At 39.3% G+C, this 20,140-nt stretch overlaps 1 protein-coding gene across 2 annotated transcripts in view; it reads left to right on the top strand.

Annotated features, from left to right (window-relative positions):
* The window catches only part of IQCH (IQ motif containing H), a 72,765-nt gene that overhangs the window by 32,966 nt on the left and 19,659 nt on the right, over positions 1–20,140 (top strand). For both annotated transcript variants that reach the window (XR_005828762.1, XM_040599679.1), the window contains exons 13-16: positions 886–1,158; positions 3,093–3,284; positions 14,543–14,663; positions 16,426–16,712. Coding sequence is in view for 1 of the 2 variants with exons in the window: in XM_040599679.1 (XP_040455613.1) it covers positions 886–1,158; positions 3,093–3,284; positions 14,543–14,663; positions 16,426–16,712 (873 nt within the window). In the remaining variant the exon portion in view is untranslated. The remainder of the gene's footprint in view (positions 1–885; positions 1,159–3,092; positions 3,285–14,542; positions 14,664–16,425; positions 16,713–20,140) is intronic.

The raw sequence follows: 20,140 nt of genomic DNA, 5'->3' as shown, positions 1-20,140 counted from the left end.
TATGAATTGTTTATGGCAATCTGTTGTGGTTGATGTCTCTTGTACTATTTTTGCATGATGTCTCTGCCTATCTGTCTCAGCCTCAGTGCACCTCTCTGTCTTTGGAAAGATAATTGGGTTATCTGCAGGCCATGCATAGGATACATTGTAGAAAATATTTTTGAGGTTTCACCTCCATGACTAATACTTTCAGTTTAAATTTAGAGGATATAGTATCTGTTATAAGCAGCTTGTTCAGGATTAGATCTTCTTTTTTAGAAGAAAAATTCTTTCCAAAAAGTTGAAACCCTTGTACTTAAACAACAACAAAATTACTACGCTCTCTTTGAGTACTCTGTAGTTGTGTTTACAGTAGCTATCTAGAACTACTGTGTAATGGAAATGTATATCTCTAGTAATTTAATGTGATCAGTGAAAGGTTTTGTAAATCAAAGTGGTTTATTCTCAGAGAATCACTTAAAATACTGCTGAACTGTATGGTGAAATACATTCCCTGCTATAGGGTTTTTTTCTTCATTTTTGTATTGATTTTTAGGAGCTTTAGAGTTAAACCATGCCAGAAGTGTTGCTGAGATGAATCACTATTATCCAAAGGCCACCAGCCTCTCTGCCGACTGACAGAAGGATAATTCCGCATGGATCAAATAAATACAGATGTGTAGTAATTAGTTCTATTCCCAATGAGCCCATTTCCAACACACTAAAGATGTGCACGATTATGGAGCCTCACCCCAACAGCTTTTATCAATTTAAACTGCTAAGCTACAGGATAGGTCATAACCCAGCCTGCTATTAATAATGTATTTATTGTGTGCAACATTATAAATTAGGTTCATGGAATAGAAAAGAACACCTTTTAACAAGAATAATGTTATCTTTATACAGAAGCATCACATGTGCCTAGCCACTCAGCTGAAGTACAGTCCCAAGACAATCAAAAGAATAAAAATTCTTATCCAGAACAGAAATGCCTACATTGTTGGAGGGGTTCCCCACAAAGATGATTTAGCGGTGGCTGACATGCTAAATGTGCCTATATTAGGCTCCGTGCCAGAAGTGGCTCACCTCTATAGTACCAAGTCTGGAAGTAAACGAATTTTTGCCAATGCTTGTGTGCCAACCCCTCCCGGAGAATCTGACATCTACAACACCGAACAGGTAAGCAGGATGTGGTCTGCGATGGGTCAACATGCAGGTGCCTGGTTTTACCTGATAGGATGCAAATGTTGCACAATTGCAATGACTCTTCTCAATGAAACCTTAACTGGGTTTGATTAAATCATGTATGATGTTGATTCTTTTTTGGCTCTATCTAAGTAAATGCAATTTGTTTCCTAGTCAGGAAGTAATACGGTTGTTCTGGTATTCTTCATGGTCTTTCTTGAGAAGATATAAGGGTGTTTGGCCAGTTATTTCCAACAGTTTGTGTTGCTGCTCCATGGATGAAGTCACAGCCTCAGTGAGATTAACAGGAGTTTTACCAGTGACTAAAAATAGAACAAGGGTTTCTGGGAAAATGAAGTATTTGATGAAGGGAGAATTTCTTCCACTTAAGCAGTCAGCCTATTCAAATTGAGGTTCAATGAGCCTATCTGCAACTGTGTATCTAGCTTAACATTGCTAAATTCACCTATCTTGTTAGCATGACCAGTAAGAAGAGAACAAAATATTACTGAACTAAAATCACGAGCCACAAGTTTTCTGTACTGTGTTCAATTTATATCTATTTATTTTTGCGTTCAGTGCCTCAGTATTTCACCTATAAGCTGATTTTGCAGTTTGCAATGATATGTCTAAGTATGATCTGCACTGATTTGTAAAAAAATATATTTATTGTGGTGTGACATCTCACACAGGAAAATCATCAGTGTCAGGGTTTGTAGGTATTCCTGCTTCTTAGAGAGGCTTTTCACGTTGCTTTGCTTTTTATTAATCATCCTTAACACTGAAAACAATCTAAGCTATACAAATACATTGTGACTGCTATAGTAGATGAAATAAATATTTGATCAATGATCTGAAAAACAACTGTTTGATTTATTGTAAATAATTTATGTGCATCAAATACTTTTGATTCATGCTACAGTGTTATGGAAGTTCTACTTCTGTTGTTTGCTTGTATGAGATATTGGCATTTAAGGTTAAATAATCTAAGCAAGGTGATGCTATGTTAAAGCACAATTCAGTTTTCACTTAAAGATAGAACATAATTCTTTGTGATTGGTACAGTCCTTACAATATTATTGATCCATTTCATTACTGTAGGGGGGTCATCAAGAAAAACGCATTTATGCAGTTCTCAAAAGCCACAAATAATAGCATCGAGAGCACACATGTAATTGTACTTTAGGTCAACATTAAAAAAAGAAACGAAAGTCCCCAATTTTACTACACAGAAAACGTGGAAGGCTCTAGCCAATGCAACAAGATCTGATAATACTTTTACCAGGTTCAAAGGCATTTGCAGTTTTGAAGAAGCTAATTGCATCCTACACCAGCTGGACAAAAGGCATTTTAAAGCCATTTAAATCTGTGTACATACACAAATAAATAATTAGCATTTTTATAAAGCCTGCCTGGTAACTCCTTCGTTCATTTATAACCGTACAACGTACTCTCCAGTAGGAAAATTTCACAGATGTTTTGGCTGGTGTTAGAATCTGGCACAATTATTTCTTAGATTTTGCAAATAGTGTAGCCCATCCCACATTTTACCCTGTCACAAACATTTATTGAGCAGTAGTGATTATCCAAAGCCTAAGATTCTCATCAGACAAAAAAGCCTGGACAGGCAAATTTCTCTCTGCAGAATACAGCTTCACTGACCGCCAAAGGTGCTCAGTTGCTATTTGGTAGCCTGTACTTGTGGACTGAAGTGCAGGATGGAGGCCCTAGGTTCTCCACCAAAAAATGTTCAAGGGTGCTTTCGCTCCTTATTCAAGATAAGGGTAACAACTCAAGCATCTTTAAGAAAAAGAAGCGGTATTTAGAAAATAAATTTCAAGTCCAAGCACTGGGGAACTGGAAGTCTAAATCGGGGAACAATTTAATATTGTCACGGTGCAAAAGATCTCTGTGTCATTGCTCCACAGATGATTAGTGTTCTCAGCCAGCTCATCATTGACAATATGGAAGTGCGGCGTTGGTTGTTTAAAGTGAACAATGAGTCTGGAGGAAATGGCACTGCCTATTGTGACGTTATTTCGCACCTGAAATGTTACCACTGGATTCAAAAGGAACGTCAGCGACACAGCCCTGAGATATGGAGTAAGAAGTGGGCACACGTAAGTGTGATTTGTTTAATTTGTTTTCATGGCCTCTTGATAGTCCACTGGGCTTCTTTGGCACAGCAAATCTTTTCTCTGAGCTTTCATCGTAAGACTTTGGTAAGGTTGATATTAGAGTCCAGACTCACTTGTACAAAGCAATAGGTAACAGTAATTCAAATAAAACAGTTAAATATTCCAAAATAGAAATGAATGCCTGGCATCCAACTGTGGAATAAGCTGGGTGTCATAACACTTCATTCATATGCAGTAACATGCAAATTTTACACAGAGGTTTTTTTTATCTGAAGTGAGGACATGTATAAATGAAAGCATACAGGTGGCAGAGCCTTAGATCTCCACAGAAACTTGGAATTATTGCAACAAAGTGTTGGACTAATTAGTTGAACACTACTAATCAGTTGGGGACTACATACAGACAGATTACTACTTAATCTGGTTTTCTAAGGGTTTTTTTTTTTAATGTTTTGCCTAACTAATAGCTTTTAAACCTGTGAGCTATTTTCAACTGTATATGACAGAACACTTGAGGTCTGCGAGATCATTTAAACTCCTGCGTGTTTCATTACAGCGGGTGTTTAGGTAAGGAGAGAGATCCTATAAATACTTCACTAAGGGAAACAGTATAGCATGAACTCATACAGTAGATTCCTAAGAATCCACGTGACTGGGAGGCTGAAAGATGATACATTTCAACTGCAGAAAAATCCATATGAAACTAGACTTCATTAGTTCTGGTATTCAGAGAACTATTTGTAGTTTAAATATTCATTGGTATTTAAATGTGTTAATTTCAATAAGCATTTGATATTTCTGTATATTGTGCCAAATTCATTCCTAATGTAATGGTTTTAAAGCCAGAAGGAATGTATCCAGAAAGAATGGTTTAATTTACATAAACTACTCATTATAGCTCTTTTGATTTTTTTAATTCAATCAAAACTGGTCTGAAATTTTTGTTTGATTGAATTATATTGTATATTAAAATTTCAAATTGTGCTGATTACAGTTCTGTTGCATTTGACAACTACAAAATAATTCCACATTATAGAATAGAGCTTATGATAAAAAGCTGAAGGGCTAATTTCTCTGATCTGCTGAAGATCCCTCACTCTGTGCAACTCAAGCAGTATAAAGTAGAGCACCAGAGAGCCACCCCAGTGAAGCATTACCGGGCCACCCAGCTCTCTGGGACATAAAGCCAACAGTATATCCAGATCCTGCTCCCACCGTCTGAGTCAGTGGGGCAGGAGACAGGATTCACCAAGTCTAGTTCTTTGCTGGTATAAATTCCCTATATAAGTGGTGTTACCTAGAGTTAGGACTAGTGTTCCTGTGCCTTTTCCATTCTTTCATGGCTAAGTGACTCTTTATAAAGGACATCACAGTAACTGGCTTTTTTTGGTTTACCATTTATACTGCATTTATGTTGAGATTTGATGCAACCAGGAATCAACCCGTTAGAAGCCCTTAAACACAAACATGTGTTGGCGGTTGGAAAATACATACAAAACATCATGTATTTGATCTGATTTCCTACAGTCAGCAGGAAGCTTCCATAAACCCAGACTGGTATTAGCGGGCTTTGGCAAAATGTGAAACTTGCCACCATTTTGAATGTCTTGTTTGAATATGTGTGTTCAACTTTTTCTGCCTTCTGAGTTTAGCCCTCTTTTGTAGAACAGGAGACCTTTTTTATATAATGAATTGCAGCCTCCGATGAGTATTGCCATTGAGAGCAGAGGATTAAAATCATCCTTTGTTAAGGAATACCATTGTAATGATACACATTTAAACATCAAAGCATTAGTTTATGAGCACAGGCATGCTTTAATGTCCTATTACAGTATGTAGACCTGTTTCTTTTGATAATGAAGACATTGTGTCATCGGCATAGGCTGCCACATACAAAACGTATGCTGGCAGGTTATTAAAAAATTCAGCTTCTTGATGAAAGACTATCCTGCAGGCTAAGAGTACAGTGAAAAGACTCCCCATTCTGGTAGAATTATTAGAAATGAGAATATGACTGTAAGCACTAAATTATGGTAATACTTACAAATAGCATCATTTGCATAGTAGTTTGCGACACGATACCCAGATTTTCCTCGTTGGTATGTAGTAGGCAACAGATTAAAAATAATGTAGTTTGTGAGTTTGAACTGTGTAAAAAAAATCTATTCCATCTAAAAATGAGACTGATTTTAGATTCTTCATTTCAAATACAACGTTGGGCAAACAAAAGTGCAGGACAGGATTATCGATATATTTTACCTTGTTAACTTAAATGCAACATCTGAGTTACCTGAAAAAATATTTTGCAGCTGCATAAAGGGTTGAATTCACAAACAATGCTGAGCATGCTCATCCTACTGTGCGCTGCTGAAGTCTGTCAGTGTATAAAAAAAATTCGTGAGGCCCAGATTCCAACAATATTCAGTGTCAAGATAAGTGCTGCCGCCACAAGTGCACGTTTGGCAATCGTGAGGCCATTTGTGGAGGCATTCTCCAGTGTGAAAAGGAATATTGGGATCTGGCCCCCATTTTCTGTACCAATTCAAGCTTCGGTTAGTCCATGCGTAGCAGGAAGACTGGTTCTGTTACTGTTAGAGTAAGTGAAAAACTGTTTGGAGTATCTAGAGAAAGATATCCATAATCTTTGTTAATCTATGGTTTTCCAAAGTGTGCTAAGAAGCTGGGCATCTCACTCTTGTTGGAAGTCAGCAATTCAGTTTTTCAGGTTTTGGAAAATCTCACCTCTACTTATATGAAGCCTTGCTGAGTGACTTTATAAATTCATGGAAGAGAAAATAATTAACTATCATCACCAACAAAGTCTCTGTCTTAAGAGGGATTCAGAGCTGCAAATTGTTGGAGGCTGGGAGAGTATCTGGGGAATGGAAGTGTTTGCTCTGTTTTCATACGTGCCTCGGCATCCACTTGTGACCACTGTCAGAGACAAGATTCGGGGCTAAGCAGACCTTACACAGCCATGCTTTCGTGACCCTGAAGACATTCAGATGCCCACTCACAATTCAAGCTGAAGGTTGGTGGAGAAGTGGTCTACAAAGTGTATTTGGTGCCTTTTGTTTGTTTTTGAACAGGCACCAGGCTGTCAAAGTCTGTGATGCCTCCTGGCCTTTGACTCCGAATCTTGAGACTCAGACGGCCACCTTAAACTCTCAGAACACTTGCAGCCCTCTTCCCTCTTAGAGGAAAGAGAACATCACCTTCCTGCTAGTGCTGCCATTTTTCTTCTTTTAACAGTTTCCCCTTTTATGTAAAATACAGCACTATGCAGAGTTCCCATCCTCTTGTGTAACTGTAGAATGCTAAACAGTATCTAAATCACTAGATTAAATTACTAGTGAAATTAATTTTAAAATTATCTTTTATTACACTGCAACTCTTAATTAACCACCAGGACCAGCCACACGATATGAGTTTACCTAGCAGCAATCCTAAAGATAACGAAGATCAAGCTGAAGACAAAAAAAGGGATCAGTGTGGGGGGTAAAGAAGAGAAGAGCTGAAAATACAATAGAACAAGGCACAGGAAAAAAGCATCAATGTTCTCTCAATAAGCCATTATAATTGGCCATAGCTACACAACGATTTCAAAACTCTCCATTAAATATCTGTTGTAGAAGAAAAAAGCTATTTAATGCATTTGGGCAGCCTACTGTTTTAAGTGTTAGAGTGTTTGAATCTTACTGCCTCCGGTTGTGTCACAGTGTTTTGTCACAGTTTCCTTATAGACTGCATCTTGGTTAATTCACTAAAATGTGTACAAGGAAATTAAAATCTTTTCAAAAGGTGACAAATCCAACTTTCACTCTGAGTTGCATAAAGCAATATTCAGAACCTGGCTGCAAGATTTTGCATTGATTGCTATTGGAAAATTACAGTTTCAAAGGCCGAGATAAAATTATGTGAAAGGCTGGATGTTCCTTTAAAATAAAAATTTTCTGGTCAACTTTCAAAAGTCCTGTAATAAATAATAGATAAATTTTGTGATTATCTGAAAATCGGGAATAGTGGTGAGCAGATTGTTTACTGGTTAAATGAGTCACATTCACTGTAAGAAAGCTGAAGCTTACATACCACATCTCGTTTCTTTACTGAAGTAAGGAATTCAGAGTAAAGAGCGTATGTTTGTCAAAAGAAACCCAACCGTAATACTGCCAAAGATGTAATTTTAGCAACATGGCATTGCAGGTGCACTATTTCTGACAGTCTTTGAACACAGCAAAGCTGCCTATCCTTGTTTTTTTCCTTTCTGCTACCCGTTCCCATTTTCACCACTCTGCTTGCCTCTTGTGCCGCCACCGGCCTTGTTCTAGGGCAGTGCTGCAAATAGTGCTGCAACTGGGATAAACCGCAAGCGATCAAACTGGCCTTAGTGTAACACCTGAAGTCTGCCCAGGGGGTTCTTAAGCGAGTAGCCTTTGCTCCGCTGTTGGTGCACGCACACGGTTGCAGGTGTGGTATTTTTTTCAGCCTGAAGAGGGCCAGAAACTCTTGACAGATACACAGAAGATGCGTTTACAGCATTTTGACAGGCTTGTAAAATTTCTTCTAACTGATATGATGTTTAATAGGAAAAAGAGAAAGAACCCAAAGGTTTCGGACAGGAATTGATTACCTATAAAGCAATACAGCTGCAGGTTGTTTCCTAGCACAGGCAGTGATCTTGCAGCAATATATCCTAAATAGCTTAAATATTCACCATGTCCGCGAACAGTCCAGTGTGCTCTTTCTCAGATTATTAATATACCTGTGTGCCTGCCATGGTGACGTTTCAGGTGATTCTCAAATCTTAAGTAAAATAAAGCGTGATAATTGTATCCCTCGGTTAGATTAAAGCCATGATCTCCATTCGTGAGACTTGCAATAATCAGATATGCAAGCTGTTGGTTTGTATGTCCTATTGATTTAATATGCTTCTAATCAGTACATAAAGCTATAGGCCTGCAGTGTTAATTTTTCATACGCTTACAAAGTACCCTTTGATTTTCTGTCACGCGTTAATTACAGCGTTTTGCCATTAAATAGGAAGCTTTGTGTAAACTAATTACTAGGTAATCATTGTCTACCGAAAGCGTGCTGTTTGTACCTTTTATTTTATTCTAAAAATGCACAGATCTCGCAGTCTGGAACCACTATACCTTCCAGCCATTAGCTCTCACTAATTCATAGCATTATTGTGTTAAGATTGTAGGAGTTGTAATTGTTGTGGTATCAGTGCTGTTAATTACCGGAGTAAACAGTTGAAATGGTGCCAAGGTCTATTGTACAAGGCAGAGGAAAGGAGGTTTAAATGTTACTTCCACCATCTGGGGACTGGAGTAGAGGCAAATGCTAGAAAACAGCAGTGAGGCAATATCAGAACTTCAGCTCCAGGGTTTTAGGCCATATGGATCCAGAATATTTTGAATCAATTGAATTTAAGTGCCAGTTTGTTGCAATAACAGTGTGGAAGGAGAGGATAAAGCAAGAGCACTAAAGAAATTTGAAATCCGTTAATGTTATCGCATCCAATAAAATGCCTGCTTGGATTATTTTAAAAATGTTTATTTTGCTAAAATCCAAAAAGTAACACATAGGCAACTCTAAGAATAAAAGAAGTTTAACAGTGTGTTGTTTGTGAAACACAATGCAGGTTTTGTCTGACAATTCCTTTAGCGTAACAGCTCTGCAATTTAGATAAAATTTCTGGGAAGTGACTGTGGATTATCTATATGACATCTCTTTTCTTTTTGAAATCACATTTTTGGAACTCATTAGAACCCTTTCTTTAGCGATACAAGCCAGAAAGGAGGGCAAGTGAACAGAAATGAACAAAATCTGTAGAGACTGAAAGAGAGAAAAGTAAAATATTATTAATCTGAGGGCATCTGAATTGTTTGTGCATTTGCAGAGATCTCATTAAAGTACAGAAAAAGAGGCTTTCAAATATTGCTTATCTCGTCTTTTTATGAGGATTAACACTCCGATGTCCTAAACTTACAAATGCTACATTTGAAAGAAATATATGATTTAAAAAAAAAAAAAGATTTTTTTAAGATTATGATGGTTGTTTTCTTCACTGTGAAGGTAGATGTGGGGAACCTTGAAAAACAAAGGCTGCAACCTCACAAAAAACATACTTTATGCATAAAATAGCAATGCACATCGGTTGTTTTTTTTAATTAAAAAAGCAAACTATTTAATAAAATTGTCCTAACCTCAGATTAACATGCTGTGTATAAATATGGAGAATTATTTGACAGGTTCATAGAGCTTTCAAGATCCTCTTTCGGTTTGCTTTTTGGAGCACAGGCTGTTCTGATTTTATATTTGATTTCCCCGCATATATTGTTTTCAGAGATGACATCTATGAAAAGGGATCTTGCAGCATATTGCTGCTGCCGGTTTAGGAGCGTTCAGAGGAAATAGAAAGAATCTCTCTTTCTGAACAATCCTGGTTTATTTATTTTTTATTGGTCTGTTAGCAGATGTTGAAGTAGTTCAGGGCACAATGTAAACATGTGCTTTTCAATGGAGGCACGGTAAATAGCAGAGTATACAATGAGCCAACCAATTGGGAGGGGGGGTTTGGACTAGGCCAGTGGGGTTTTTTTGCTTTTTTTTTTGGTGCGTGTGTGTGTGTAGTTGAATTTAGAATTAAAAGAAGTGCTTGATCTTTATATATTGAAATCCTCAGCGTGCAGAGTGACAGCATGAGCCAGAAGAGAAAACCATGGCCCCATGTGGTGTGAAAAAAGGAACAGCAGTTTAAGTGCTGGAAAGTTGAAAGAGAACTAACCTTCTTGTTCTTGTAGTCAAGGAAAGTGGCTGTTTTGTGCTTTTGTATTGAAACATAGCATATGTGCCTCAGTTTGACAAAAAGCCTCTTGAGTCAAAGCAACCCTAGTCCTGCGTGCTGATCCACAGCGAAGGCCATGATAATGAGGGACGGGCTCTCAGGAAGCAGTGAGTAGATAATACTACATAAGTGGAGAATTCTGTGCACTGTTTTCACCATTCTACTTAATGCAAGTTGCAGCCACGGTGAATCGCTTGCCATACAGCTGAAATGGGCCATTAGCTATCAGGGAAAATTGTCTTTGCTACTTTCAGCAGATGGAGCAAATATTTTACAAAGCAATTTTACATACAAAAAACATTTGTGTTACTTGGTAATGATGACTGTTTTACATGATGTTGCCTTCTATCAGAACATAGTTTTCCAGCTCATGGAAGGCAAAATTGGCACTTTTTAATTTCAAAATTTGCAGTTAACAATTAAATGCCTGGGCTTTAAATCAGGTTGCAAACTTTAAGTAGATAGGGTATTCAGTGTATCACTTCCAAATACATTTCCATTTTTATGAACCTCTCAGATTGTTTTGTTCAGTGTGGTAGATCGTGGTTCTGGCCAGCACGTACCTGTCTGAATTAGAAAAAATGTCAGAGCAGTTTAATTTGCAAAATAGGTAATAATGGAATAATTTGGACAGTCAGACTGCGGTCACTGGCCTCTTCCAATATAACCATATTTGCTGGTGTCGCTAAGAACATGAGAATAAGCTGGGCTGGACCAATTCACATCAAGGCAGCTGGAAAAAGTTATCATAGCTGCACTGATTGCAGTATAAAGGATATACTGTATAAATGGTATGAATTGTCATAGTGCCATCGAAGTGGCATAAATTGCCATAGCTTCATTGACTTCAGCAGAGATGTGGCACTTTGTATTGCTGAGGATCTGTCTGCTGATTTTATTCTTCTCTGGCCCACTCAGCTTTACTTATTTGGAGTTACTTTCTTCACTCTGTTTGCTTGCAAGGTGTAAATAATTTCCTTTCAATCTGATTTTTAGCTAAAAAGCCCATGGTCTTTCTCATGGATTCTGCTCTGCAGCCTCTTTCTTTCCCCAGGTCGGTCTTCCTATTTCTAAGTCTGTTTCTTCTTTCTATTTTTTACTTACCTTCTCAACAGGCTTTTCTTTGCTGCCTGATGTGTCTTGAGTAGATTTCCTACCCATGCCTTCAACATATGCCACATCTGGTCCTAATCTTTTGTTGCAACTGACATTCTAAGAAAGCCTTTCAAAATCAAGCTTGAAGAAGGGTAAGAAATCATACTTAGGGGGGGAAAGGTGTACGGGGTTTTTTTCATACTTATTCATTGTTGTAAAAAGGTGCAAGAGATTTAAAAGATTTCTACATGATGTAAACAGTATTTGGGCTGCTCCTTTTTCACTGGTGCTAAGAAACATCAGCTGAAGGTGTTGAACAAATGCTCCCTGTTTCTATTGAGCCTATGATTCTGAATTGGTTTGGGCCACATCAAGAAATAAAACATTGGTAAGCTCTGCTGGAGATACCGTCCAATTTAAATGAAATTAGCCTACCGAGCACTGATCCTTATAAAAGGTTTGACTTCATGAGTGAGTATTGGATGCGGGCTTGAATTTGCCTACTAAAACTCCCTATAATCAGGATTATTGCCTTTTTAGAGCTTACAGTTGCAAAAAACTTCCAACTAGAATTCCAGGTGCTGCTCCTTAAAAAGCGGTTGCCTGACTCCCTTCTGTGAACACCTTGATTATCTAGGCATTACCGGTTAAAAGCACTGTTACGTTGGATTTGATTTCATGAGAACATTTTTCAGATTTTCTTGAATTAGTTACTTCTTTAAAAGCCACTGTCTTGTTTCCGTAAGGCGCTTGGGTTTGATACACGCATCCTTCGCAGTTGGCAAATACTGAGGGTGCTTTGAACTGGAAGATGCTCCTGAGCTGGGCACTGTGCGTCCGCTTGCCCTGACGGGCACTCGGAGTTCATCCTGTGCTCAAGTCCCCTTCAAATGCTATTTGACCTGATGTAAACAAGCAACACTTGGTCTGCCAAGGCAGATCCGCAACAGTCTTGCCTGTCTTATGCTCATCATAAGGACGGAGAGCAGTAGCATTGTGATGTTACTATATGTATAGATTGAGGTGACTAGAGTCTCTGTGCCTTACCAGCTGCCTCCACTTCCCTGGCTCACAAGTGCCCTTCAGTATGCTTCAGAGTTTGGGAGTTCTGCTTGATTTTGCACCCAGTTTAGGAGCTTTCTTTCCCAGCCACCTGTGATCCTCAAAACCAGCTCTCTCTAAAAGGAGATACAACTGTCCCCAGCCCTATTCTGTGGAGCTGATGTGGCTGCCCTCATGTCCCTCTGAACTGTTGCAATGGAAAATTGTATCCCCTTTCACGTGCTCATAATTTTAATTTTTACTAACACAAGCTTGGTCACAGCATTCCCAAATGTTTCTACAGATCAGCAGGGATTACTGTTTTCCCCCCCCATAACTTATCAAAAGCTTTCAGGCAGCCATGGCATGTCTCTTCTTTTGTTTGTTTTTTATATTTCTGTTTAAACTGCACAATACCTGAAGTCAATGTAACTCAGGCATGAGGCAGAGTGACAGAGGTATCGCGGAATGCACTGACAGGTGCAAACTGATTTGTAGGTCAGCATCTCCATGACATCCATCATTGCTTGCATCCTCTCTCCAAAGCTGCCTTTATTTTCACTGTGCAGCAAACCACCTCATCTTGTGACTTCTTGGCTTAGCGATATTTCAACGTAAATACAAATTGAGACAAGGCCAACTGATATTTGCTCACTGCTCTGTTGTTTTAGTCAGCTGAGCTACCCAAAACCTGAATTCCTCTGTACAGGTGGTAAGGAAACGAGCAGTGTAAGACCTGAATCTGGGTTAATTCTGAACTTGGATCTCATATTTTATGTGGCCCTTTGTTTCTGCCGTAAGGTTAAGGTTGTGCTGCTTAGTATATTGATAAACTGACTAAACCCATTTTTTAATGTTTTTTTCCGAGATATTTAAAGTCAACAACATACTTTTCTCCTTGGTATACAATAGGGGCGCACATAGCCCTATGGGATCAGCATCATTACCTAAGCACCTCAATATTTTTAAGACTTTTTTTTTTTTTTCTCAATTCCAGGTGAGATAGGGACAGCAATTGTCCCCCTTTCATGGCTGGACAGCTGAGGCACAGACAGAAAGTGACTTTCCTGAGGTCTCAGGCAGAGGTCTCAGTCTCAAGTATTCAGGAACAAGATATATCTAGGTCTCCTATACGCAAAGTTGATACCCATCCTCTTCTTCCTCCTTATTCTGTTAGATACATCACAGTAAACTGATTTTGAATTTATATTTTGGTTAAGCCACATCATGTGCTTCATGAGAAAGCCCATCTCTTCAAAGTCACTGGTGTGGAAAAATAGATATTTATTTTTTTCCCGTATTCTTAGATGTTAGCCATAAGGTTTTATCATGTTCCTTCAGAGCTCAAGATGATATGATTGTGGCTTAGGACATTGCCAGGATCAGAGGATGGTTGGTCATCTTCTGAAACACAGGATGCTGAAGAGAGAGGATGTAAAACAGAAGCAAAGAGACCCAGGGGAAGCAGGCGAATGCTTATGAAGCAGCAAGAAAAGGAGCCTGAAGCAATAGAGTCAGGGTCCTTGCACTTTATATGCTTGTATACTTCTGGGACATTTTTGAACAGTAAAAGCAATGCAGTTAGTTTCTGTATTTAATGGGGTTGTTTTGTGTGTGTGATAATATAGTAAAGAATTTGAAACTAGGAAAAAGCTAGCTGATCTCCTATAGTATGACTAATCAAGTTTGACCAAAGATAGAGGCACAAATACACTTGTGAATTTATGTTACTTACTGGAGAGTGTAAAGGATTATTTCCTGCTTTAGAAATGCTTTTGGCTGATAATTCTTCCTTTTTTTTTTCTTTTTCTTTCTTAAACTAAAGGGTGTTTGTGTTGATATAACAGCTTAAACATAGAATCAGTAAAACTACTTCTGGCATATGTGACTATTTCAATACACTCAGTTTCAAAATATAAACAATGTAGAAGTTATTGACTGCTGATATTGATCCCTAAGCAGTTACCAAGTGCTTAGCATTTTCAGTTGCCAGATCAAATTATTGATATAAATTATAATGCAATAGATGCTATACTGAAAGGGGGGGATTGTCTTTCAGAGAAGGACAGTTTTCAATAGGAGGGAAGAGTAGTAAGCAGAAAAATTAAAAAAGGCTTCCTGACTGTGGGTAAACAGTAACCACATTTTTTTTTTTTTTTGCCTGTTGGAGGCCTGGTTTTTAATCACCCCACAAGCAGTTTTCATTTCTGTAGTAAAATTGCTTGTGGTTCTATTTAATTTGTTTCTGCAGGAGCCAGCTTTGGTGAAGATCTCCGAGGAGCTGCCGGGCCTTTTAGCACAGCACGTACAGCCAGTCAATGAGAAACGATTCCCTACATGGGAAAAATTCCTCCAAACATTTCTTAGTCAAGGTAAATAAGACTGCAAAGTCGCTGTTAAGTGTTATAAGGAGTAATTATACCATATTGTATGCCATATTCTTGTTAATCTTGGGCCCATTTCAATATTTATTTCCTTTTATTTCTCCATTGTGCTTCAAATGTTCATTTACGAATGAATTACAGGCAACTATTCTATCATTCATATGTCCTATCCAAGCTTTTAACCTATATTAATCCTGGATTACCTTTCTGACATGATTTGGAATCGATAAGCACCAACTCCTTAACCCTGGGTTACTGGACTCAAGGGTTAGGGTTAGGGTTAACCTTGCGTTTGGCAAAGGGCTGTCGGGAATGCTAATGTCTGAGTGTGCGCGTAGGTGAGTGGGAGCGTGTTTCATCTTAGGTGCTGGTGAGCAGACAGCTGCGGGACTAGCTTTTCCTTCCCATAGGACCAGGAAGGGTGCTATATGTAAACTCTGGATGCTACATACATACATTGCACCAAGTCAAATGTGCTCACAACCTTTAACAGATTGGCAAAGAGTGGAATTTTTGCCTCCCCAGTTTTTGCCTTTCAGGCAGGTGGTGTTGCCACTGCGGATCAGTAATGCAGTGCCATATTGTCCCTTACAGTACCTTGGCACAGACGCCTGGTCAGACCATTGCTGTGCTCTTTCTTGCCGTCCAACCAAAGGAATATGAATGAGCTCTAATCTGATAGCTGGATTGTTCTGTTCATGTGGCACTGAGTCCTCAGCAGGGCTTCCTGCATTAAACCTATTCATGGCACCTTTGGAGCAAAGTTGGCCAGTACCTAACTGGCCTAGAGCTCAGAACTGAGACTATGTCTGTCCCTAAGAGGCAGCGCAGATAATCACCTTGTCTAATCACTGCAAATCAATGTTAGCTTTGCACAGACATGTTAACATCCTATATTGGTCTGCCAGATTTTGGATGGGAAAGGAGTTTGTGGTTGGGTAGTAAATTTCTGTGGTTACTCTGCCCTGCCATCATTTTGTATTCTATATAATGGATATCTACATTCCATATACTACTTTAGCTGTGGAAGAGACAAGATTGATTCAAAGCTTTGGATGTATTTTTCTGACAAATAATGCCAGTTAACACATTTAGTACCAATTTTTATTACATAGTAGTTTATCCTGAGTTATAGCATTATCTGCAGTAAAAAGGAAAATCCAAAATGCCAAGTGGTTTTCTTTGTGATTTTCCTGGGCAAGACCATGCTAGAAGTTGTCATTTACAAGCCTTCCCATCTACATACCAAGTTCCTCATGTGGATGAATACCAAAGGGCAGGCTATTTGTCAAAGACCATCATATGAATGGAAATTTCCAAGGCTGGTCCACAGCAGGAGATACCACTCCCTCTGTGGTCCCAACATTCATTTTACTGCTGTTCTGGGCCTGGTGATTAGGTGGGCTGTAGGTCAGGCCAGGATTCATTCATCCTACCCAAGAGCATACTTCTCCAGTCAGGTGAGTGATATATCTAGTTTGGAACTGCTTGCAAAACATCTGCAGCTGAAAAGCCACTGGTTGAACTGTGCAGGGCTATAGTAGATGAGATATCTTCTTTCTCTTCTAAGAGATTAATGGGTTCTAGCTATGCTGCTCATATTACATTTATTTACTTGCTGTATCTCCATAGCAGTCCTCCCTGCAATGTCTGAGCACAATAGGAGCCGGATGGTTTCGTTCTGTGCACTCTGAGGAGCATCACATGTGAATTTGATTACTAGCTTAACAGCTAATTCATTTCTTACTAGGTGGTGTGATAGAAGCTTTCCCGCTCTCAGGAAATGTCACAAACCTTACGGTGGATATGCTGATAGAGCCAACAGGCAAGATAAAAATAGTGTCATCTGGAGACCAGCTCCATGCTGACGGTCCTTTGCGATCATCTGGCACTACCATTCCACAATGTTCTGTTGATCCAGCAGTTCTTAATTCACTCTGCTTTAAAATTGGAGAAACCTGTAAATCTAAAGGAGTGCTTGGTTACTTCTCAGTTGATTTTGTGACTTTCACCCATCCACAAACGATGGAGCAGCAGGTGAGTGGGGCAGATATATTACCTCATGCTGTCCCCCTGAGATCACAGAATGTCTGCTTTCCTACTTGATTCCAACAGATACCAGCAGAAAGCTTTGCCCTTTTGAACAAACTTCATTTCTAAGCCGTGAGGCACGCAGATGGAGGTAAAGCACATGGTTATTCTAACAGCAGCATAAAATTTAGACCTGATCCGCCAGGTGGACCTAAGGAACCTTTCTCATCAGCCTGAAGAGTAACAAACCAACAAAGCCTGCCACGGCTACTTTCAAAGCTGAGTGATAAGAAAACAATATTTTAATTCTTTCTAATCCTTTCCCCCCCCTAAAATAAGTGCATTCTGCATTAAGCTAGTAATTACAGGTGATGGTCTTACAGCTGTTTAGATGATTTTAGTTTTGATGTTCTGCATCTCTTGTATTTGCTTTGTAAAAATAATTACAGGGGTTATTGTACTATTTTGAGTAAACCAGTGTCTGTAAGAATGCACATCTGAGGTTTGAGGGTGGATCTAAAGAAGAGGGAATATTGACAATTTCTACTAGCAAATAGGATGGTAGTGAAGAACAATTTGGTTTACATCATAATGGCTAATTTAAGTAGAGAGGTGTAATGGAAAGCAGTCTGGTTATCACAACTCAAGAAGTTACAGCCCTGGGTCAGGAATTAGTGTCTCTGAGCTGGTCCAGAACATCTGACTCTGGGATATCTGTTCACTGTGAAGGGAAAGGAAGGCATGCTCATTCAAGCCACTTTTGCTCTCCATTTGACTTTAAGAATGTCTGAGTGAAGAATTTACTGCAAGAAAGACAAATGTGATCTCGCACCAGATACCAAATTATCCCCCAATATCAAAATGGAGACAGAGGTCAGTGTCTGGCATGTGACAGTGCATATGATTAAAGATGTCATTGCAGGGATTGAAATGAGCCTTCGTTGCTTCCCAGGTGTAGGGGCCTGGGGGCAATGAATGCAGCGAATCCACGTCATCTCACCTGAGGGGCAGTAACTCCTTAAAATGTGCTCATGCGATAGTTTAAGCTGTTTATCTCTAGCAATGTTCCTGTGGAATTCCCTCTGTAGATCCTTGTCCTAGTGAGTCTTCTGCTTGGGCTGCACAGGCTCCTGAGTGTTTCTGTCAGAGCCCTTTTGGTCTGTCAAGGCTCTGAGCCTTCCTGCATGTGCGGTATCAAGGGCAGTGCACGAGAGCAGAGCAGTGCAACACGCCGTTCCAGCTCTCACTCTACAGCCTGAGGCTATGTGCTGCTTTCTGCTGCAGTGCAAACGTGTCCACAATTAGCAGTTTGTTTGCTTTCAAGTATTTTGAATTTTTTAACAGACGATCAGCAGATCCAGGTACTGTGATGCATTATGAAATTCAGTTCTACAGTACCGTCTGACAGTATATCATACTTCCTCCGGTCCTGAAAACCTCATACGGTGGGCATGTTTAATGGCAGGCATAGGTTGTGTTAATGTGGGAAGAGATGGGTGGCCCTTTAGGGGAGCCTAGACTGAGGAATACAGCTTTTTGAAGAATGATATTCCAAGGTTAACACCTTGAATGATGTCGAAAGGAAAATGTTGCTAGGAAGCCAGTGCAGTTTTGGGGTGCTGGAGCACTGCTGACTTACGTCAGGCATAACTGAGTGGAATGGAAGGGACTAAAATGCTTTCTTGTGGAATCCTGCCCAGGAGAGTCTTTTGTGTAGGTGAGTAATGGTGTCTTTTTAAAAGGTAAACCCAGAACCACTCAAGTGACCCTAGTCCTCCCTGACAGAGTCTACAAGCCTATCAGCAAAACCTCATAGCTGTATCAGAACTTTTGCCAACATAAAAAGTAATATATTAAATGAAGCCAGCAGAAGGGTATTGACTCCAGAACCTACTGCTGCCTACACTGGATGGCCGGGAAACAGAGGAGAGGTGGCCACTGTCCCTTGTCATGCATAACTAAACTTTTAGATCTTATAAGTGATGGAGGATATTGTCCCAAGACACACAGCTTTCAGTGCCAAGGAACAAATAGGTAAGAGAATGGATTTAAAGCAGAAATTTAATCCCCAGCATGAATGTTGATGATCAGCCTTGATCATAGTTTGTAACAAAATATTAATCTCGTGTGCTTCTGTGCTAATCTGGTAGTTGTTTTATTCATAACGTCTGATTTCTTTGTCACAGCTTAATCTATTAAATTCTTTCACCAGTCAGACACTATGAAAACAAAATGAAGGGCATTACTGAATACTGTCTTCTATTTAAAAATAAAACCACTTTCATGAGCTTGAAAACAGTGAAGCCACGCTTCCCATAGATTTGTGCCTTGAAATTACGCTCCCATGTGTTCTCCAGCTGAACTTACCCTGCAGCCTTTCCCACTGTAAGGTCGCTAGTAAGGTCTCTTTCCTCTGTCCACCTGCTTAATTTAGCAATCTTGTGGGAGTTTAATATGTTTGACAATTTTACCTTCTTCCTAATTTGGGTGATATTGGCCACTTTGATTGAATTTTATGACAAATGTATAAACCTAGAGCATAAAGCCAGACTAAAATAAAATTAAATAAAATCTAGGTGAGAAACTGAGCTTTCAGTGTTCTAGTAGTGGCCTTGTGTTTAAAGACTAAAGAAAATAAGGTCATTTTTAAAGAACCTTATATCCTTATTGTTAGCGAGGAATAGTATTGTTGAGTTTACTAGGTACAACTATCCTAATTCAAGATTAGCATATGGATACAGATGTGAATTCAAGATCTCAGCATCAAGTCTCAATTATTTCTTATTTCCAGTGCAACTCCTTGTTATTTGCTCTCTTGACATTGTTTTCTTCTACGGTGTTCAGTTAGGACCCTCACTGTCTAAGAAGTATTTAACTGTAAAAGAGAACATACCTGTATTTAATGAGATAGGCTATGTAGTATAGGTGGACTTTCAGAAGATGGTGCGGCTGTACGCACTCACATCCACTCGGGTGTCTCTCCTAGGCATCTGAAAACCACAGCTTGTATGGTGTGAGAAAAGGCTTTAAACACAGGGCTTGTATTTAAAACCAAAGCGTTAGCATATGGTATCTATTGGCAAAAGCTGGCTCTTTGGCAGTGCTATGGTAATTATATTCCATTTGAAGCTCAGAGAAGGCTCACAATCCGGCTTTTGGTAACTGATACCACTGTAGGGTGACTGCGGTAAACCAGGGAGTCGCAGCAATGTTAGCTCTGAAATACAGATCACAATTACGTTTGACTCCCAAAATGTATTTACACAGGCATTGTAATTAGAACTGCGGATAAGCCATACTGGACAACTTCCATGTAAAGTTGCTTTAAAAAGATTAAGGGATGACATTCTCACCCACTGAAGTCAATGGGAGTTTTGCCAATTGCTTCGCTCAAGCCAGGAGTTCACCGAAACACAGAAACGCTTCCTAGATTA

Source organism: Falco naumanni, chromosome 7 (genome assembly GCF_017639655.2).
Source record: "Falco naumanni isolate bFalNau1 chromosome 7, bFalNau1.pat, whole genome shotgun sequence".
In the NCBI taxonomy this organism is placed as follows: Eukaryota; Metazoa; Chordata; class Aves; order Falconiformes; family Falconidae; genus Falco; species Falco naumanni.
The sequence above is the reverse complement of the archived record's forward strand: the minus strand, read 5'-3'. Positions and strand labels throughout refer to the sequence as shown.